General features: G+C 41.1%; 3 protein-coding genes across 4 annotated transcripts in view; all 3 read left to right on the forward strand.

The window, feature by feature from the left end:
- Positions 1-117: 117 nt before the first annotated feature.
- pes (pescadillo) lies at positions 118-6,736 on the forward strand. Its single transcript, XM_058070362.1, has 15 exons — positions 118-287; positions 464-543; positions 630-783; positions 1,254-1,363; positions 2,237-2,408; positions 2,496-2,585; positions 2,851-2,967; positions 3,725-3,802; positions 3,885-3,974; positions 4,076-4,206; positions 4,470-4,595; positions 5,537-5,721; positions 5,795-5,943; positions 6,029-6,196; positions 6,455-6,736. The coding sequence occupies exons 1-15, from the start codon at positions 264-266 to the stop codon at positions 6,527-6,529; spliced, it is 1,749 nt and encodes a 582-aa protein (XP_057926345.1). The 5' UTR covers positions 118-263; the 3' UTR covers positions 6,530-6,736.
- Positions 6,737-8,414: 1,678 nt separating this feature from the next.
- Positions 8,415-13,651, forward strand: gal3st1a (galactose-3-O-sulfotransferase 1a). 2 transcript variants are annotated; one of them, XM_058070741.1, is made up of 4 exons: positions 8,415-8,563; positions 8,658-8,732; positions 11,347-11,497; positions 11,732-13,651. In XM_058070741.1, exons 2-4 carry the CDS (start codon positions 8,723-8,725, stop codon positions 12,849-12,851), a joined length of 1,281 nt encoding a protein of 426 aa, XP_057926724.1. In that variant the 5' UTR covers positions 8,415-8,563; positions 8,658-8,722; the 3' UTR covers positions 12,852-13,651. The 2 variants fall into 2 exon arrangements, with proteins under 2 accessions (XP_057926724.1, XP_057926725.1); XM_058070742.1 differs by having other exon boundaries at positions 8,419-8,563; positions 8,661-8,732.
- Positions 13,652-14,560: 909 nt separating this feature from the next.
- lztr1 (leucine zipper like post translational regulator 1) overlaps positions 14,561-19,539 on the forward strand; it is a 32,411-nt gene continuing 27,432 nt past the window's right edge. The window contains exons 1-15 of the mRNA XM_058070725.1: positions 14,561-15,143; positions 15,219-15,281; positions 15,346-15,402; positions 15,478-15,557; positions 15,641-15,749; positions 16,274-16,357; positions 16,430-16,487; positions 16,566-16,705; positions 16,782-16,983; positions 17,281-17,391; positions 17,964-18,056; positions 18,140-18,235; positions 18,586-18,775; positions 18,851-19,020; positions 19,116-19,399. Coding sequence (XP_057926708.1) covers positions 14,977-15,143; positions 15,219-15,281; positions 15,346-15,402; positions 15,478-15,557; positions 15,641-15,749; positions 16,274-16,357; positions 16,430-16,487; positions 16,566-16,705; positions 16,782-16,983; positions 17,281-17,391; positions 17,964-18,056; positions 18,140-18,235; positions 18,586-18,775; positions 18,851-19,020; positions 19,116-19,399 — 1,904 coding nt within the window. The 5' untranslated portion in view covers positions 14,561-14,976. The remainder of the gene's footprint in view (positions 15,144-15,218; positions 15,282-15,345; positions 15,403-15,477; positions 15,558-15,640; positions 15,750-16,273; positions 16,358-16,429; positions 16,488-16,565; positions 16,706-16,781; positions 16,984-17,280; positions 17,392-17,963; positions 18,057-18,139; positions 18,236-18,585; positions 18,776-18,850; positions 19,021-19,115; positions 19,400-19,539) is intronic.

Genomic DNA, 19,539 nt, shown 5'->3' on the forward strand with positions numbered 1-19,539 from the left:
GCTCTCTGAAGCCTGAATGAATGGATAAGCAAAACATGTTTGATAAACAGAATTGTATTCAGTAGTTTTTACAATTGTTTTTCATTTTTATACAGGCAGATAGACGGGCAACCCGGGGTCCTGTTTTCTACCTTTCCTCTGCGCATGACAAATTGCACGTGTCCGGACTGCATGTGGTGGTGTTGCATTGCGTCCGCTTTCTTGGACTTTAGTTTTTTCAGCTAATAAACGAATCGTTTTGTGTTGTCACACATTGTTTTTAAATGGGGGGACTACAAAAAAAGAAGGTAAATGCCGCCTTGTCAAGACATTTTATAGTGCTAGCGCTGTGGTAGCTAGCGAGTGAAGCTAACAGTTTGTTTTTCTTTGGAGAAACTGGTGCAATTTTATCGCTGTATTCATACGACCTTGCTATGGAGTTGATGAATGTGATGTTAAAAATGTGTCTGTGCTTATTTTGCAGTTTGAGAGTGGCTCTGCCACAAACTATATCACCAGAAACAAAGCACGCAAGAAATTACAGCTGAGCCTCCCAGATTTCAGGTAAATTAATTTGTTCGAATTTAGGTTGTGTAAATTCATCTGTAACATCGGGTCTCACACTTTTAACGAATATGTTGTGATTTCAGACGACTATGCATTCTTAAAGGCATTTACCCTCACGAACCCAAACACAAGAAGAAAGTGAACAAGGGCTCCACAGCCCCAAGAACCTTCTACCTGCTTAAAGACATCCGCTTTCTTCTGCATGAGCCCATTGTTGGGAAATTCAGACAATATAAGGTATTATATATCATTTTTTAAATAATACATTAATGCGAATTCTCTAACAGCGAAAATCAGCCATCCTCTCATGAATATTGGTATACATTTGGTTGGTACTACTGGCAGCTGCCAGTCCACAGCTGGCCTTGAATGACATCAGTTCAAAACTTGGGAGCAACTAACATTTTTGCAGTTGAGCCCTAAAAACAGTAAACAATATCTGTCGTCTCTAACTAGCATTTTTACATTAGGCCCACAGAAACAGCGGAGATGTCCTGTTGCATAGTGTTTTAAATGTATCCTCAAAAACAGTATACATACAGAATTTTTCGACTAGCATAAACATTATTTTACATTTATGATTTTGGGACCTATGACTGCTGTCTAATGCTTTGTGTTGTCAATGCGCATTTTTGTGAGATTTTTAAATTAATTGTTTTAATGTTGCAGATTTTTACAAAATGTAAATGTTTTTTTCATTTGGAAAGGTGTTTGTTCGCAAACTCAAGAAAGCTTATGGAAAGACAGAATATTCTGCAGTGGAACGGTTAAAGGACAACAAGCCAACCTATAAACTGGATCACATTGTCAAAGAAAGGTAAGGCAAATATAAGACAAATACAGTGGTAACCTCTGTTTCGTTATTAATTTGTTTGAACATGCAGCTGAGTGGTTAGCACGCAGGCCACACAGCGAGGAGACCCGAGTTCTATTCCACCCCCGGCCATTTCTGTGTGGAGTTTGCATGTTTTACCTGTGCATGTGTAGGTTTTCTCACTCCGGTTTCCTCCCACATTAAAAAATAAACATCCATGTTAGGTTAATTGGTGACTCCAAATTGTCCATAGGTATGAATGTGAGTGTAAATGATTGTTTGTCTATATGTGTCCTGTGATTGGCTGGTGACCAGTCCAGGGTGTACCCCGACTCTCGCCCGAAGACAGCTGGGATAGACTCCAGCACGCCCACGATCCTTGTGAGGATAAGCGGTAGAAAATAAGTAAATGAATGGATGAACAAACAATACATTTAATATGGATTAATTATAGTTTTACATGCAGAAAACAATGAAAAATAATTATTTTTTAAGTAAATGTTTAATTTATCGTCCTTTATAAAACCCACCTGATAGATCTTTTTCCCTTCCCAATAGTATACCGATATTGCAGCCTTGATTATCCTTGATTATTTTTTTGTGATAGCTAATGACCTTGACCTGTCAAATCAATGTGCTTCATAGGATACTGTAGTATCACGAGATTTGGTATTGGGTGTGTGGTCAGAGTATCCTCTGTCCGCAACTTCATTACCACCACAGAATTCAATGTGTCAAAGGTAAAATACGACACTTTGTTATGGGTAATATTGTACTAAAACAGAGAGAAAATTTTGGAGAACATTGTTGTCCCTCATGGTATTAATAATGTAGTATATCTAATTATGTCTAAAATGGAATGCTTTTCCATTGCAGGTACCCCACCTTCATTGATGCTCTGCGTGATATTGAAGATGCACTCTGTATGTGCTTCCTCTTCTCCACATTTGCTCGAACAGGAAAGTGCCACGTACAAACCATACAGCTCTGTCGACGCCTCACTGTGGAGTGGATGAACTATGTTGTTGCATCTCGGGCCCTCAGAAAGGTACCGGCTTTGTTCACCAATAAGTCTTATTGTCTTATTGTACTCAAAGGTAATCATCATTTAATAATTTTGTTTTTTTTTAAACAGGTTTTCATCTCTATCAAGGGAATATATTACCAGGCTGAGGTGATGGGGCAGCTCATTACATGGCTGGTGCCCTATCAATTCTCCCATGATGTAAGTACACAGAGATGAATGACGGCTCATAGTGATTTAGCAATTAGTGAGCAGTCGGGTCTTGTTCGCAGCGGTGTCAGCATTTAAATCCAACCACTGCCTACATATAATTATAAACAAAGTCTCTCTCGTGCTATAGTAGTTTGAATGCCTCAATGATAATAATGTGCTTTGAATCAGGTGTCCTGACTTTGACTTGTATCGTGCTGTTTAATGAAGAAATAATGTGATGGAACAACTTGGATGAACTGTTTTGCTCTTACAGCATCCTACAGATGTTGACTACAGGGTCATGGCGACTTTCACCGAGTTCTACACAACTCTCTTGGGGTTCATCAACTTCAGACTCTACCATTCCCTCAATCTGGTTTACCCACCAAAGGTATACATCACATGAATGTTGTGTTTAGACCAAACAATGCAAAAATGCTGTAAAATTTTATCTCACATTTTGATGCTGAAAACTAGATGTCATGACAATCCCAACTCATGACAACGAGATGATATTTTAAGTGAAATGGAAAAAATGTTTCATTTGAGTCACAAAACGACGCATGTCTGTTTTGAAATGTTTATTGTCCCAGAAATTGGTGCTAAATGATACTATTGTCAACATTTATTAGGCCGTAAAAACCACCCGGTAATGATAACTTAATAATGCAATTTATTAAGTCGGGTGTATATGTTTGCGGTGACAGGTTCACTTTGTTTTCTTTTGTTGCAATCACTTCAAATCACAATCACAAATTTAGCATACTGATTTTTCCATGTTGATGGGCTCACCTTGCTCATTATTAATATTCCCCCATGGGGCTGTGGCATTTGGCTTTGCAAGCAACTTTTCCCCTCCAATTTCTACAACATTACCTTGCATTTTGCTGTGTATATGCACATAGTGAACAAGCCTGTTAGGAGATGAGAGACAAGGAAAACAGACAAGCATGCACAGGGCAATTTGAGACCGGCAGTGGTTTATTGTTGTGACTTTTTTTGAATGAGAATACTTGTCGCATTCAATCCTGTGAGATTTTAACACAAGCTCTCGAGACATACCTTATGAAAACCACCCTCCCATTATGTCTGTTTACTCATGTTGTTCTATGCTCCTGTGCTAATGTTAAATGTTTTGAATTTTGCAGATCGACAGTGAAACAGTTCAAGAGCTGAAGTGTGAGAATGACGAAGACTATGCGTTGAACTCTGAAAGCTACTTGGAGGTGAACATCTTGTCGACCCATATTACTTGGTCACCTGCTGGGCTTGCAAATCATGTTTAATTGTTAAATATTCTGTATGCAGAAACTTTCTGCTTTGAGTGCCAGTTTGGCTCGGGCGACTTCTGCTGTAGATGAAGAAGACGTTCAACTGGACCACTTTCCTGTTGATGAGGTACAAACGAAAGAACTTGGACCATGATTTGACTTTGGGAACCATTGTCATATGATAATTGTTTTTCCTACGAGTATATTATTAAAAATGCTTCCCTTTAGGAGGACTTCGAAAAAATGGAAGCAAGAGAAAAGGAACAGAAGCAACAGGAGGCCCATAAAAAGATTTTTGAGGGCTTGAAGTTTTTCCTCAACAGAGAAGTTCCCAGGGAGTCTCTGGCCTTTGTGATCAGGTGTGTAAGGCACTCGGTCACAGGAATGTAAACTTAGAGCATGTTTTCATGTTTTGAAAATGTAAAAACGACTAAAGACTGTGATACAGTATGTGTGCCTGGCTAGTAGTTTGTGATGGCCCCATCTAAAGAAGTGGGAGTTCAGACGTTTATGTACAGCAGCCCTGTGGTCCACCATTGTTTCAGTTTGCCTACACAGACACAAATGTGAGAATGGCAAAACTAACTGTTGTTTTTTTCTCAAATGCTGTTAACATTTCAAGGTGTTTTGGTGGTGAGGTGTCATGGGACAAGTCTGTCTGCATTGGGAGTCCATACGATGTAACAGATGAGACCATCACACATCACATTGTTGACAGACCCAGCATTGACAAACCCTATATTAACAGGTAAAAAAAAAGATGTTGGTTTGTTTCCGTCTTTTACTCTTACTGAAATGTATTCCCTTAACTACTGCTTTGTAGACAATGAGTATGTTTACAGGCAGTCAATATTCCGGTTTCTGAAACATTTGGAATAACCTTTTACATGAGCTATTCCTGGATACATGGTAATTGTAGTCAATCGGGATATCCCGATGAAACACGGACAACGTCTCGACACACTGAGAGCATCATGACACAATGAGCGTCATTCTCGCCTCTTCCTCCTGTATCAAAAAAAACAACACACTACCTCCAGAACGACGGATATTGAACAGCCCAGGACTTGTAGTAGTTGCCTTTGTTTGCACTTTGGTGCTGACACTGACGAACCACTAATAGTGGTGATGAATGTGAGTTTTCCAACCTTCTGAGATTCTCCAGAAGTCCCTGCTGCTGCCTCAAGATGCCACCATTCCACCGCAGAGACTCCAGGTTCTAATGCGGCGAGAGCATCTTCAAGTGGCTGCACACTTGCTGCAGTACCATCTGACTCTTCTTCGCTCATCTGGGTCCGTCCAGCCATATCGGCTGCCCTCTGAGCCGCAGATGCGTCTGTGTCCTCTGCATCCCAGAGATAAAATGCTGGCACTAGTCTGTCAGCTTGCCCCCACTGCAGAAATCAGCACACACAATGCGGCACATCCATGTCGTGTGTGTGTGTGCTCGCTGGCTGCAGGGGGCATCACATGTCATCTGTAGCCTGTACCAGAAGTGCTACATTGTGTCAGCATGCACCAAAATCCATACCAAGGCAGTACTTGCAATGTACGGATCCCCAAATTTTGCCCGCCCCCACACCTTCCAAGACAGCACGCATTTGCAAGTACTGTGGGTTGGGAACGCCATATTTGTCATAGGTTGTAAAAGTTGTTTCAACAGTTGTCATGTGACGCCATTTGTTTTAGGTACTACATCCAGCCTCAGTGGGTGTACGACTGCGTCAATGCCAGAGTACTTCTTCCTGTGGAGGACTACTTCATCGGAGTCACTCTTCCACCCCACCTGTCTCCCTTCGTAGAGGAAACGGATGGAGATTATGTGCCTCCAGAGAAATTAAAGATGATGGCCTTGCAAAGAGGAGAGAAACCCGGTAGGAGGTTTATTGTGGCTTTGCCAAGTCTATAGCCCTTAATCACTTTGAAATTAATCAACTTGCATCTCAGCCGAGGAAAATGATGAGAGTGAAGAAGAGGACGAGGAGGAAGAAGAGGAGGAGGCGGCAGCGGAAGAAGAGGATGATGGCGAGGATGAAGAGGACGAGGTGGAAGAGAAGAATCTTAAGAAGTTAGAGGAGCAAAGATCCAAGGGCAAAGTTAGCGTCACATGAGACATCTTTCTTACCATCTCTCATATGCTACTTAAATGAAACATATATAAGTCTCCCATTTTTCTTTTAGTCTCTACAGGTCAAAGTGACACCTGGAAAGCTGAAGGTAGAGAACCGCGCTAGACTGGAGCAGGAGGAGAAAGCTGAGGAGAAACGTCTGGCCATCATGATGATGAAGAAAAGGGAGAAGTACCTTTATGACAAGATCATGTTTGGAAAGAAGAGAAAAGTCCGAGAGGTTTGTCCATTCTATTATTGATTCAATATGGATTTCAATGGTCAACTTTGTTTTGTACTGATAAGAGTTTCACATTTTTAACATGGAGTTCATTATATCCAGTATCTGCCCTCTTATCGGGGCTAGGAATGTTAAACACTATAGCATAGGCGCCTTTTAAAGAATGTGCAGTCGATGTGATGATTCATTGACCTCTGAATGAACTGTTGTAGCCCAGTTGACTTGTGCTTATTGGTTTCTTTTGCTCCTCTCCCAAAGGCTAACAAGCTCGCTGAAAAGAGGAAAGCGCATGATGACGCTGAAAAGGCAAAGAAGAAAAAGGCCAGAAAATGAATTGTGATATTTTAAGACTGTCAGATAACTGTTAATAACACCAGTAACTGTTTAATTGACATCCCTTAACAATGTAACATATGCTGATTGTTTAATTACTGGTGACTGCCTGCTTTTTCTCCATCTCTTGTAACGTTTCATTATTAGAATGTTACAACGAACACGTGTTTATGATCATGCAACAATTATTAAATAAAATTGTAGACATCTGTTTAGTTCCTGCTTGATTCTTGACACAACACCTCATAGTAAAAGTGTTTTAGCAGATGTGTATGGTAATGGTGGAACACCTAACAAACACTCTGCAAGATTCACAATGTCTTTATTCTACCAAGAGTATCTACAGTTGAGTATACCAAATAAGAGCAGAAGAGGTAACATTTTCTCTGTATAAACAGCTGGGATGTGCCATTATACATGCACAAATGTAATATACTTTAAAGGGCGCCTATTATGCTCCTTTTTCGACTCTTTGTATTGAGTTGTGTTCTCCTATAGAGCAGCTACACACAATAACCTGCACAGAAAATGTATAGATTTTGCAGATCCTACAATATTCCAGCTGTCCTTCCTTTTGATTTGTGCTTCCTCCCAAAACGGTCTGTTTTAATTTATTCCACCCACGGCCCGCATCCGGGCTTGCCCACTCTTCTATGATTGGTCACATGCCCAAAGTGCCTCCAACCATATAAGGAAGTCTGCCCCTCTGACATACAATGGGGCAGTTTTACCATGCCTTTTGAAACCGAGCGTTTTGAGCCATCCCAAATTTCTTCCAGTGCTCACTTCCAAATGCGAAAACCTCATTATCTGATACTTTGGCATCGTTTAACACTAGAATACAACATTCTAACTACGTTTATAGGTCAGAAAAGTGGAAAAAGCATAATGGGTCCCCTCTTCTTCCTCTTACCTCTTCAAAAGACCTATGGGTTACTAAATGTTCCATAATATAGTACCAGAAGAGAAACTGAAAGTTTGAAAGTGTGGTCAGTGTACCACTGTTGATACAGCTTGCCTGATTGGCTGACGCTTTCACAGAGGATGTTCAATGACGACTGAGCGTTGTAAGGCTCACTGCTCTCTTGAGATGCTGTTATGGTCCTTGTGGGCTTTATCTCAATATCCTCATTCAGTTTGAATCCCACTCCCCTCACCCTAATCTACATTGAATGCATGCCCACCAAGGGCACTATGAGTGCCGGAAGAACGAAGGGTGCTCAACAAAACTGTCCACATCCTGTGAGATGTGCAGGAGAGACACACTGTGTTTTTGGTCCAGAATGTTTACTCAGCACCAAATACAAAAGGATGTGTACTATGATTTAAAGGGACATGATTGATCAACTTTGCTTAAATATGTTATATATTGTTCGGAATTGATATTCTTCATTGTCATTGTTACATTTTAAAAAGTGAACAGTAAATTTGCAAAAATACATTAATAGTTCATAGCGCCACTTGTGACATGTACAGTATATGTTATGGTCATTGTGGGTACAAAATGCATCTTCAAGCCAACGCTCTACTAAATGGTAATGCAGTGTGACAAACTATCTACCCCATGTACATTCCACATGTATGGAAAGGATTTCAAAGAGTTCGCTCATAAGTCTTGATCAAGTGGTACAATTACTCTTTTTGTTCTTTGGTTTGCTGCATTTGTTCTGTTTATGCTGATTCCACCCCTCCTATCAGCTTGCAGTGTGTGCAATCAATGGCCCTCTGTATGGAGACACAGAATAGGGACTATGCAAGCCTCTCCTCCTTCGCTTTATCCATCCCCCCACCACCCACCGTCTTTCCCTTGTTAGTGTTTGTGTGTGTCTCTCTCTCTGCCAAGTGCTCATCCCCTGACAGAATCCCTGATGTCACAGAGACAAGAACCTCCCTGCAGTGCTTCATTCAGCAAGATAGCTTTTGGATTTGAAAGTTAAGTGCGGGGAGGCGGGCTGAAGCATTAGGTGTACCTGCAGAGGCAGTGTGAAACTGGAGAAGATGAGGGCGATATCTTAGCTGTGGACATGTGATAAGGTGAGTGTGCATGGTGCTATGCTGCTTCTTGTATCACTGTGTGTCAAGATCAGATGTAAGAACTTCTGCAGGAGCTAGAGCAACTTGTTTTCAGCAGGGGGAATACAAAGGGAAAGGCTATGCAACCGGACAAGTGACACCTCTCTCCAGGCTGGCCTAATGCATGAATGTAAGAATTCACTAGTCTTTTCTTTTCAGTTAATTTTGTGTATTTGATTTACACTGACATATCATATATGTACGTTTGGTAAATATACTTAGTTGAAGTGTGGTATATAAAGCAGCTATTTAAAATGCATACCAGTTATTTTCTCTTGAATTCAATTGAATAGTTTTAAATGAAGCAGTCATAGAAAACACATCATAGAGACTACATAAAGGATTCTGTCTTGGCAATTTAGCTTAAAAATAGTAGTTATAAGCTTTCAGCATGTTTTAGTGAAATTGACCCAAAAGCATTGCCATACCTTCAACCACAACATCTCTGTTTTGGACTTTCATTCATTGGGTACACCCACTCAATTGGAATTTAATCCATACAAGGGTCCATCAGGACGGTGGCTAGAAGCGCTTTGGAGCTACAGAACATGGACAACTTCACCACATTTTCAGACGACAGCATGGACCAATTAACAGGCTGCTAAAATGCACACATGAAGATAAATCCGCCAAAGTCCTGCAGCCTATGAACCCAGAAAGGGACCAGGAAGGACAGCATCGCCAGACAAAGACAACACACACCCTAAAGTATATACAAACAGAACAGCAAAAAATGGCGTGCACTGATTGAAAGTGTTGTTTTCAACATTGCAAAAACAATGCTGCCCTTTAATACAGATGAAATCCAGCATTTTGAGAAATGCTCCAAACGTTTGACAGACAGTACGAATTGCCTGTGAGAAAACACGGACACAAATAACTGATTTCAGATTTTGATTTCAGATTTTCTCTTATTTCATTTTAATATGGTCAAAATTATATGTACTGCACAGTCTCAAATTTATACATACTCACATTCACCAAATCAAAGGTCTTCAGCTTGATAAGTCTAAGCCCTACTAACTGAGCGATCACAATTGACTGTAATTTGCTGTAATTTCTCTCTAGCAACATAAAGGAATGTGTTTGACTGGACCATTAAATGACTGAAGGGGAGGCAGTGCAACCTTTGGTTTATTGCTCCACTGATGGTATCACATCACTTTTTACATAACCAGTAGGGGTGTTACGAGATCTCGTGTCATGAGATAAACATCATTCCAGACCTATATTTACATATTTCAGATATTAAAGGGGAACTGCACTTTTAAAACAAATTTTGCCCATCATTCAGAATCGTAATGAAAAACATGAACACATATTTTTTTTTCCTTTTTCTGTACACTGTAACACGAGAAAACTAGTTAATATGAGCTAGCCAACAATGCACATCATTGGGACACACCTATTTTGACGATGAAGCCCTCTAAAAAAACTCTAACAACGTTTGACATAGTATATGCTGTGATCATGCATTAACACGTACAATAGTGATAACGTGTAATAGTTGCAACATTCCCGAATCTTCTTTCCTAGTCGCATTGATTTAGCCCAGAGGTTAAGAGTAAACAAGTATCTTGTTGAGTCTTTGGAGCAAAATTGAGAGCTTGGTATCCACTCTCTCATCTGCGAATGATGTTGTCCGCCATATAAATATATATAATAATATTTCACTTACATTAATATTAAACTGAATGTAATGCAATGTTTGATGTAGTTGTTTATTTCAAGGAAATTCAGATGGGAAAAATGTTAGATGACGGATGACTGTAGTGTCTCCTGAAAACATTCTTCATTCATTCTCGCTAGGAAAATAGCTCAACTCAAATTGAAACACAGCGTGACTGTTTCCCATTACAACATTGTGATATCGTTTTCCTCAAGGATGCATTATTTATTTTGTGGGACATCTGAGAAACCTAGGCTGCACAGCGGATGAGTGGTTAGCGCACAGGCCACACAGCTAGGAGACGCGAGTTCGATTCCACCCTCGGCCATCTCTCTGTGGAGTTTGCATGTTCTCCCCGTGCATGCGTGGGTTTTCTCCTGGGACTTCGTCTTCCTCCTACATTCCAAAAACATGCTAGGTTAATTGGCGACTCCAAATTGTCCATAGGTATGAATGTGAGTGTGAATGAGCACATATAGACAAACAACCATTCACACTCACATTCATACCTATGGACAATTTGGAGTCGCCAATTAAACTAGCATGTTTTTGGAATTACTCAGATGCAGATGCAATTCTAACGCCATATGTAAGATATTTTTTACGACACCCTTATTTTATTAACACAGACATGGAGTAAACAGCCATCTTATTTTGAAGTATGGAATTGTGTTGTTGTGTTCCGTGTGTGTAGTGAATGTCTGTTTCCAACAAAGACGAGCTGGGTGCCAAAATAAACATTAAAAAAAAAATTCACCCAGAAATTGCAAGTTGTTATCCGGCATTGTAAAACGCTCCTTACGTGAAGCAGTGAAAATATCCTCATCCAGCGTGAATACACACACATACACAACCACACTAGGATGCTAAACTAAACTACCCCTGCTAGCTTCTGTTCACGTTACCGTTTCAACATGTTTAGGTCAGGAGGGAGCTGTTTGTAATAATATTCCATCACCAGAACAAACCCTGTTCTTTGTTACATTCTTTCAGAATAAAAAACAACAACAACAACAAACAACAACAAAAGATGCATGTGCTTGTAATACATACTGAATTACAGTGTGTTTTTTAGGTACCCCTTGTATGTGCTGGACCATGGCAGGCAAGCAAAGAAGGCACTGGAGGTCCATGTGCAAAAGTGTGGTTCTTGGTGTCCTGGTGACCAGCTGCATGATGCTGCTTTACTGTCTGTCCACGCCACAGGTCCCCCTGAATATGCCTGAGTATGGTGCTACACACTTTTGCATAACCCATATTCATGCATACACATGGAATACATATAGAGCTACTGGTAGTTCATGAGCTACGTGGAGACCCCTGACTTAAGGTGTATGAACACATGAATAACAATATTTTATGTAAACAGAATAATAGGTCCCCTTTAAAGTATTTGTTTTTAATGGCATTGACTGTTGTTTAAGCACAAATGTAGATTTGACTGTGTCTGATTCCTGCAGAGTTCCAGTGCCTTACTCCTGCGCCCACCGTCCATCCCAGCCAGCCAGCACAGGGAGGATTTGCACCCCCCAAGTGGACATCATGTTCATGAAGACCCATAAGTCAGCCAGCAGTACTTTCCTCAACATCCTTTTCCGCTTTGGAGAAAAACATCGACTCAGGTTTGCCTTCCCTGATGGCAGGAATGACTTTTTCTATCCCGCATTTTTCCAGCGCTCTCACGTCAAAGACTACAAACCCGGAATGTGCTTCAATATCATCTGTAATCACATGCGCTTCAATGCAGGCGAAGTGGCCAAGCTGCTCCCTCTTGATACCTCCTATATCACCATTCTCAGAGATCCTGTTGAGCTTTTTGAGTCCTCCTTCCACTACTTTAGTCGTCTGGTGCCTTTCACATGGAGGATACCAGGAGATGACAAACTGGCTGAGTTCCTCCATGACCCACACTACTACTTTGATGCAGAGGGCTTTAACTCGTTCTACCTCAAGAACCTGCTGTTCTTTGACTTTGGACAGGACAACATGCTGGAGCTGGATGATCCGTTAGTAGATGAGGGAATCAGATCCATCTCCGAACGTTTCCAGCTGGTCATGTTGAAGGAATACTTTGAGGAATCTCTCATCCTTCTCAAAGATGCCCTCTGTTGGGAGATGGAGGATCTCCTCTTCTTCAAGCTCAACACCCGCAAGGGTTCAACAGTATCCAAACTGACACCCTACCTGAGGGCTCGGGCCCTCGAGTGGAATGCTCTTGACTGGAAATTGTACCAGCATTTCAACAAGACCTTCTGGAAGAAAGTGGATGTGTATGGACGGCAGCGCATGGTGGAGGATGTGGCAAAGCTCAGACAGAGGAACGCAGAGATGGCGGCCATCTGCATCGAAGAGGGTCATGCTGTTGATGCCAGCAGCATCCAGCAGACAGACATGCAGCCCTGGCAGCCCATCGGAGAAAAATCCATCATGGGTTACAACCTGAAAAAGAACATTGATGAGGCCCATATGAAGCTGTGCCGTAAGATGTTGATGCCGGAGCTTCAGTACTTGACTGAATTTGGTGTCAGCCTGTGGATCACCAAACTGTGGGGCCACATCAGATACATCATCAACTGGTGATGACGCATGTGAACACGTGAGGGCACACTGGCATGGACAGCATGAAGGAAGAGTGACTGAAAGGATTTACAGTCCACATCTTAATCATGTGACCATTGTTTGAGGATGGTTTTGCTTGCTTTACATTCAGAATATACACTGTTATGATTCTGATAGGTGCTTTAAAGAAACATTGCACAATCTACAAATACTGAACTATTTAAGTGAGTTCTGGCACTGTTTGTGAGTATGTAATTTAAATAGTAAATATCCATGACATTCTGGAGGAAGCAATAACATTTAAGAATGGAATAAAATGTTCTGTTTATAGACAAAACGAATAAAATACCACAGCAATGAGAGCATATATGGAGATGACAAAATAATGCAGTGATGCAAATCATTGCAAAAGCAGCCATGATTCCAGTGACAATTTTCACTTTTCTTCTATTATTCATTTCACTGTGAATTTATGTTACAAAGCAATGCTAAAAATGTGTAAGTTCTACAAAAGGTATACACTATATAGACAAGTATTGACCATGTGAATGTTTTATTTGTTATGTGTTTTAAGTTTCATGGCGATTTGACACAATAACCAAATGGATCAAACACAACCCATATGTGCAGCTATTAACAATTATGTCTATGTTTTTATTCATGATACATTATAGTCATGATTGATGATCATTTTAATCATTGTATAGTTTATTATTGTTATACTGTAGATCTTATAAGTTCCCACATTTGTGCTAAAAAAATTTAATTTGGACATTTTCTTGCCATTGACTAATTTTATTGCTTGTCCTCTCTCCTAATTATAGCCTTAATAAAGACTGTTTATAAATGGTAATCAAAGTTTGTTTTTTGTTTTTTTACTTTACAGGTCAACCCATGTTTATTGTGGTTAGCGAGAGAAGTGAATTTAGGAAAAGTAGGATTCTTTCTTTATATATACAATGTGTTCATAGCTATGGCAGCAACTGAGAACATAGCATGTGCTATTTACTCACATTTTTTCGCTTCTACGGGGTTATGTTTTTTGTGCAGCATTTACAACACCATGAGCAAACTACGATTATATGCAGATTAGATTATGACATCATTTTGCAACTTCTGGCAACTTGTATGACAGCCTATTGCTACTTTTATTACTGAAAAGTTGGCAACAGTGCTTGTAGAGTTAATGGAATAGCCGCCTCAGCAGAAAGTGGAACAGAGTGTAGTACATGGTACCAGAAACTGTTTCCCAAGTATATTAGTGTGTGTGTAAATGTATAATTGAGAGGAATTGACTTACATTTCTTTGTAGAAAGGTGCTTTATGAAACAAACTACATGTACTTTACAGCACAGCCGTGACCCATCCATTATGGCGGCAATGTTGACATATCGCAGCAGGAAACAATCCCACCCGATGCGGTGTCAACGTATGCTTAGGTTTTGCACTGTCTATTAGAGCAATTAATGGCTGAGCAGTGTGCCAAGGGCATGTTTTCAAGAAAATGTTTCTGGATTCTGCTCACCATCATGGCGGCCACAGAAGTGGAGGCAGAATCCGCACTACTATTTTCTAGACTGCTTGGTAGAAATATTGTTGCCTAATGTTTAAGGTCTGTAACTGCTGTAAAATACAGTATATGATGGATAATGTCACGTGTTTGCTAACAACAGGTAGGAGTTCAAATCGGCCAGCCTGAGAAGTGACTGCCATAAATCGGCAGACCGGATATAGACGCGTTTTGCACATGCGCAGAACTGATTGCGCTTCCGGTACGGATTCCTTCGTGACAGCTACTTTTATCTTAAGTAGTTCATTATATTTCTCTTAATTCTCTCAAAGGTACACACCAACCGATGCAACTACCCTTGTAAAGCAGCTATCATCGAGTGCTATCCGTCCAGTTATTCTGACATTTGTTTCGATTTTCGCCGATGTTTTGCGTATTAGCATTAGCTTTACAGCTAGCGGTTGTTTTTACCATAGCCACCAGCTAACCGGAAACTTGTTTTATTTCTATTTTCTGAAGTGTGTCTTCGTCTATAACGCCATGCCCGACAGTTGAAATAAAGACGTTAGGCCGGAGATTTCGCATCAATAATGCCATTAGACGCCGATAAGTGGCCCTGATACATGCTGCTGTTTGATGAGAGGGGGTAAAATGTCGTGTAAATCAACCAAAGTGGCCCCCAGTGTTGACTTTGACCACAGTTGTTCCGATAGCGTGGAATATCTGACACTGAATTTTGGTCCTTTTGAGACCGTTCACCGTTGGAGAAGACTCCCTCCATGTGATGAGTTTGTTGGAGCAAGGTAAGATGATAACAGCACGAGATTTTTATCAAACGAAATGAAATGTGTGTGTCCACATTTATCATCATCTTACAGGCGCAGTAAACACACTGTCGTGGCATATAGAGATGCTATATACGTGTTTGGGGGAGACAATGGGTGAGTACTGTAAGGTGGCTATGTTTTTGCAACATACATGTTAAAATTATGTACTGCCAAACAGGAAGAACATGTTGAATGACTTGCTCCGTTTTGATGTGAAGGACTGCTCATGGTGTCGGTAATAATTTCAAAATATAATATTCAATATGATTGTATGCTGTGCCTGTATACTTGACAATATTATATTCCACAGGGCCTTCACCACAGGAACGCCACCTGCTCCCCGCTACCACCACTCAGCTGTTGTTTACGGCAGCAGCATGTTTGTTTTTGGTACCTTATTACTGTATATCTAATATTGCAATATTTTAAATATATGCACAGCTGATGTACTGTACCTTCAAAATATTTTACAGGAGGCTACACTGGAGATATATACTCCAACTCCAACCTTAAAAACAAGAATGATCTTTTCGAGTACAAATTCGCAACGGGGCAGTGGACTGAATGGAAAGTGGAGGGGAGGTAATGTATTTTGTTTAAAATGTTTTAAATACTTAAGGCTTCATTAAAGTGTACTCGCATGTTTGACATGAATGACAAAAGAATGTCAGCTTCCCATTTTTTCCCACTTTTACAAGAATGCAATGTGTGCCATCACCTTGGAAGTGAAAATAAACATAAAAGAGACACGCCCACCTACATTGGCCAGTCTTTTGGTCCAATTGGTAATGGTAATGGTTTAATTTCATTTGAACATGCATCAGATTAGGCTGCACGGCGGTCCAGTGGTTAGTGCGCAGACCTCACAGTGACTTAATTTAGATATAAGGATGCCAGAACACCCTGAACAGTTGAGCGCAACATTGAGTCTTGGAACAGAAGTTCTGCTTATTATGTTTATGTTTATACATTATGTTTTATACAGTATGCCACTTTTTTAAAAACATATTTTGATATTTTTTTCTTTTAGTAACTTTATGGACACATACTATATTCAACTAATACAATTGATTTGACTTTCTGTTGTTCTGTTCCTTCTGTTTTAGTTTGCCAGTGGCTCGCTCTGCACACGGGGCCACAGTGTACAGTGATAAGCTGTGGATATTTGCGGGTTATGATGGGAATGCCAGGTATGTTTGATTATACAGATATGTGTGATAGCCATGTGCAAAATCATGAGGTATTCCCCCCCCCACACTTAGGCTGAATGACATGTGGACCATCAGTCTGCAGGACAGAGAGCATGCGTGTTGGGAAGAGGTTAGTATATTAGTTTCATCAAGAGTGGTGCCCACACAAATACTTTCATGTGCTGACGTCTTTCTGTGTCACCATTAGATTGATCAGAGTGGTGAGATACCGCCATCTTGCTGCAACTTCCCCGTTGCTGTATGCAGGGACAAGATGTTTGTCTTTTCTGGCCAGAGTGGGGCCAAAATCACAAACAACCTCTTCCAATTTGAGTTCAACGGTCACATGTGAGAAAATCCTATTCTGCTGAAAGTGACTTGCAACTTATGAGAGCTGCTAACACTAGATCCTCATTCCTTGCAGGTGGACCCGCATCCCCACTGAACATTTACTGCGAGGCTCTCCACCACCTCCCCAGCGGCGTTACGGACACACAATGGTTGCATTCGACCGACATCTGTATGTATTTGGAGGTGCTGCTGATAACACCCTACCCAACGAGCTGCATTGCTACGATGTGGACTCTCAGACCTGGGAGGTGATCCATCCCAGTCTGGACAGTGAGGTATGAAAGGCTAAGGGTTGCCAAGCAGAATCTTTGAAGTTATAAAGAATGATATGTATATATGTAGTTGTAACTGTATGAATGTCCGGCTGCTCGGGGTCCAGACAGAGTCTCTCAGTCTGATGCACTTTTTAAATCTATATTCTGACTAATATGTCAACAGCTGTTTTTGGCAACATCTCCAATGTGCACACCGTCTCTGCATCCTCTCCACACTCACACAATGCTGGCTCCACCAGTCACATGCAAAGTACATTCATTTATACAGTATATTTTGAGTTTCCCCTCTTTCCTCAGATGCCCAGTGGGAGGCTCTTCCATGCAGCTGCTGTCATTCAAGATGCCATGTACATTTTTGGAGGGACTGTGGACAACAATGTTCGCAGCGGAGAGATGTACAGATTCCAGGTTGGCATTGTTGACATTATATTTCATAAATTGATTAGACCAGGGGTTCGCAACTTTTGCTATCCAAGGAGTCATTGTGTCTCCTCGTCTATTAATGAAAAATAGTCTGTAGCCACAAAACATAGCTTAAAACATCATCTTTGAAATTTGAATATTTTGATCGGTAACAACAACAGTATACAACACTTAGCAGTATGCATGTGTACTGGATAGCCAGCCAGTAAGGTTGTGATCATATGTTGATAAAACGTCACAACCTGGCGCCTCAAGAAATGTGCAGCACAGTGAATTGATTTCAGTGATTAGCTTACGACAGAGAGGAAAATATGTCTATATCATGTCTCAATGAATGCAGGCAGGCAAACACAACAAAATCCTGTCAGGACTCAGTCGTGATGGATTCATTGATATTTTTAAGTATTTTCAAAAATGCGTATTTTCCTCACTCGGGTTTTTGGGAAGGGAGCCACAACAAAGAGGCTTCGCATGTGGCTCCATAGACGCAAGTTGCCAATCCCTGGATAAAACTATTGTCATCGTTAATCATTTTCTTTTTAACTATTTTCTTGCAGTTTTCATGCTATCCAAAGTGTACTCTCCATGAAGATTATGGCAAACTGTGGGAGAACCGTCAGTTCTGTGATGTGGAGTTTATCCTGGGAGAGGTGAGTTTAACTCTACATTAGTAATGCAGTAGTTTACAGATTTTTTTTGTTGAACTTATTTTTTTATTTTTTATGTTTAACAGCGGGAGGAGAGAGTTTTGGGACATATTGCTATTGTGACTGCAAGATGCCAGTGGCTGCGCAAGAAAATCCTGCAGGCTCGGGAAAGACAGAAACAGGTCAGAAGCAAGGAGTCAGTCACATGACACCATGGTTTTGGCTGACCTTTCATGAAAGGGCTTGGCCTAGCTATTGAGTTGCTTGGGCTTCAGTCTCTCCTCGTACTACAGTACACCTTCACAATACAAACGCCACGGTCAAACATTGCAGTGCAAAATTTAGAGTTTACTAAAATATATGAATTTGTTCATAAAATATATCATGTTAAAAAAAAACTCCATTGCAAACTGAGGCACAATTTTGGCGTAAATTTACTAACTGGGGCGTACACTAATCGTGGTTGCACTGTATTTAAATTCACGATTCATGCTGGACCTCTCCTGGTTGGCTCACTCGAAATGTGTCTCAGAGGCCTAAGCAGGAGAGCAGTGAGGAGAGTGATGAAGGGGCCACAGGAGGAGGAAGCCATATCCCAGGAGGCCCCAGACCATCAAGCAGGCAGCCACTACTGGAGGTGTCCATCAGGGAAGCAGAAGCCCAGCCTTTTGAAGTCTTAATGCAGTTCCTCTATACAGACAAAATCCAGTACCCACGCAGAGGTAACTGTCGTACTCTAGATATAATATTGACAATCAACAAGTTGTCCTGGCGTTGTATCTTCTGTCTGTGCTCAGGTCATGTTCAGGATGTTCTGCTAATCATGGATGTTTACAAACTCGCGCTTAGTTTTAAGCTCTCCCGCTTGGAGCAGTTGTGTGTGCAGTACATTGAGGCTTCCGTCGACCTGCAAAACGTTCTCAGTGTTTGTGAAAACGCCAATAAGCTCCAACTTGACCAGCTAAAGGTAATTTTTATTGGTGGTGATGCTCATCTCAGATGAGGGGCATGTGTTGTGTTCAAAAGCAGAGGAAGATGTTGTCCCTTTCTGTGTTCTTTCAGGAACATTGTCTTAACTTTGTAGTGAAGGAGTCACACTTCAATCAGGTGATCATGACGAGGGAGTTCGAACATCTGTCCACGCCGCTAATTGTGGAGATTGTCCGACGAAAGCAACAGCCTCCTCCCAGGTTGTACTCGGACCAGCCTGTGGACATTGGCACCTCGCTGGTGCAGGACATGAAGGCCTACCTGGAGGGAGGTGGCTTGGAGTTCTGTGACATAATTCTCCTGTTAGATGGACATCCACGACCTGCTCATAAGGCCATACTGGCAGCTCGTTCAAGGTACTGACCTCAACAGGGGGAGCTATTGTGTGCTTTTTGTGAGGGAGATGTAGCCCAGTCTTGGGTGGGTTATGTTTCAAATCCCACTGCAGACAAATGGAAATTCCAAATAGTTGTTGGAGAGCGTTGTCTGCTTCCCG

Source organism: Doryrhamphus excisus, chromosome 4 (assembly GCF_030265055.1).
Source record: "Doryrhamphus excisus isolate RoL2022-K1 chromosome 4, RoL_Dexc_1.0, whole genome shotgun sequence".
In the NCBI taxonomy this organism is placed as follows: Eukaryota; Metazoa; Chordata; class Actinopteri; order Syngnathiformes; family Syngnathidae; genus Doryrhamphus; species Doryrhamphus excisus.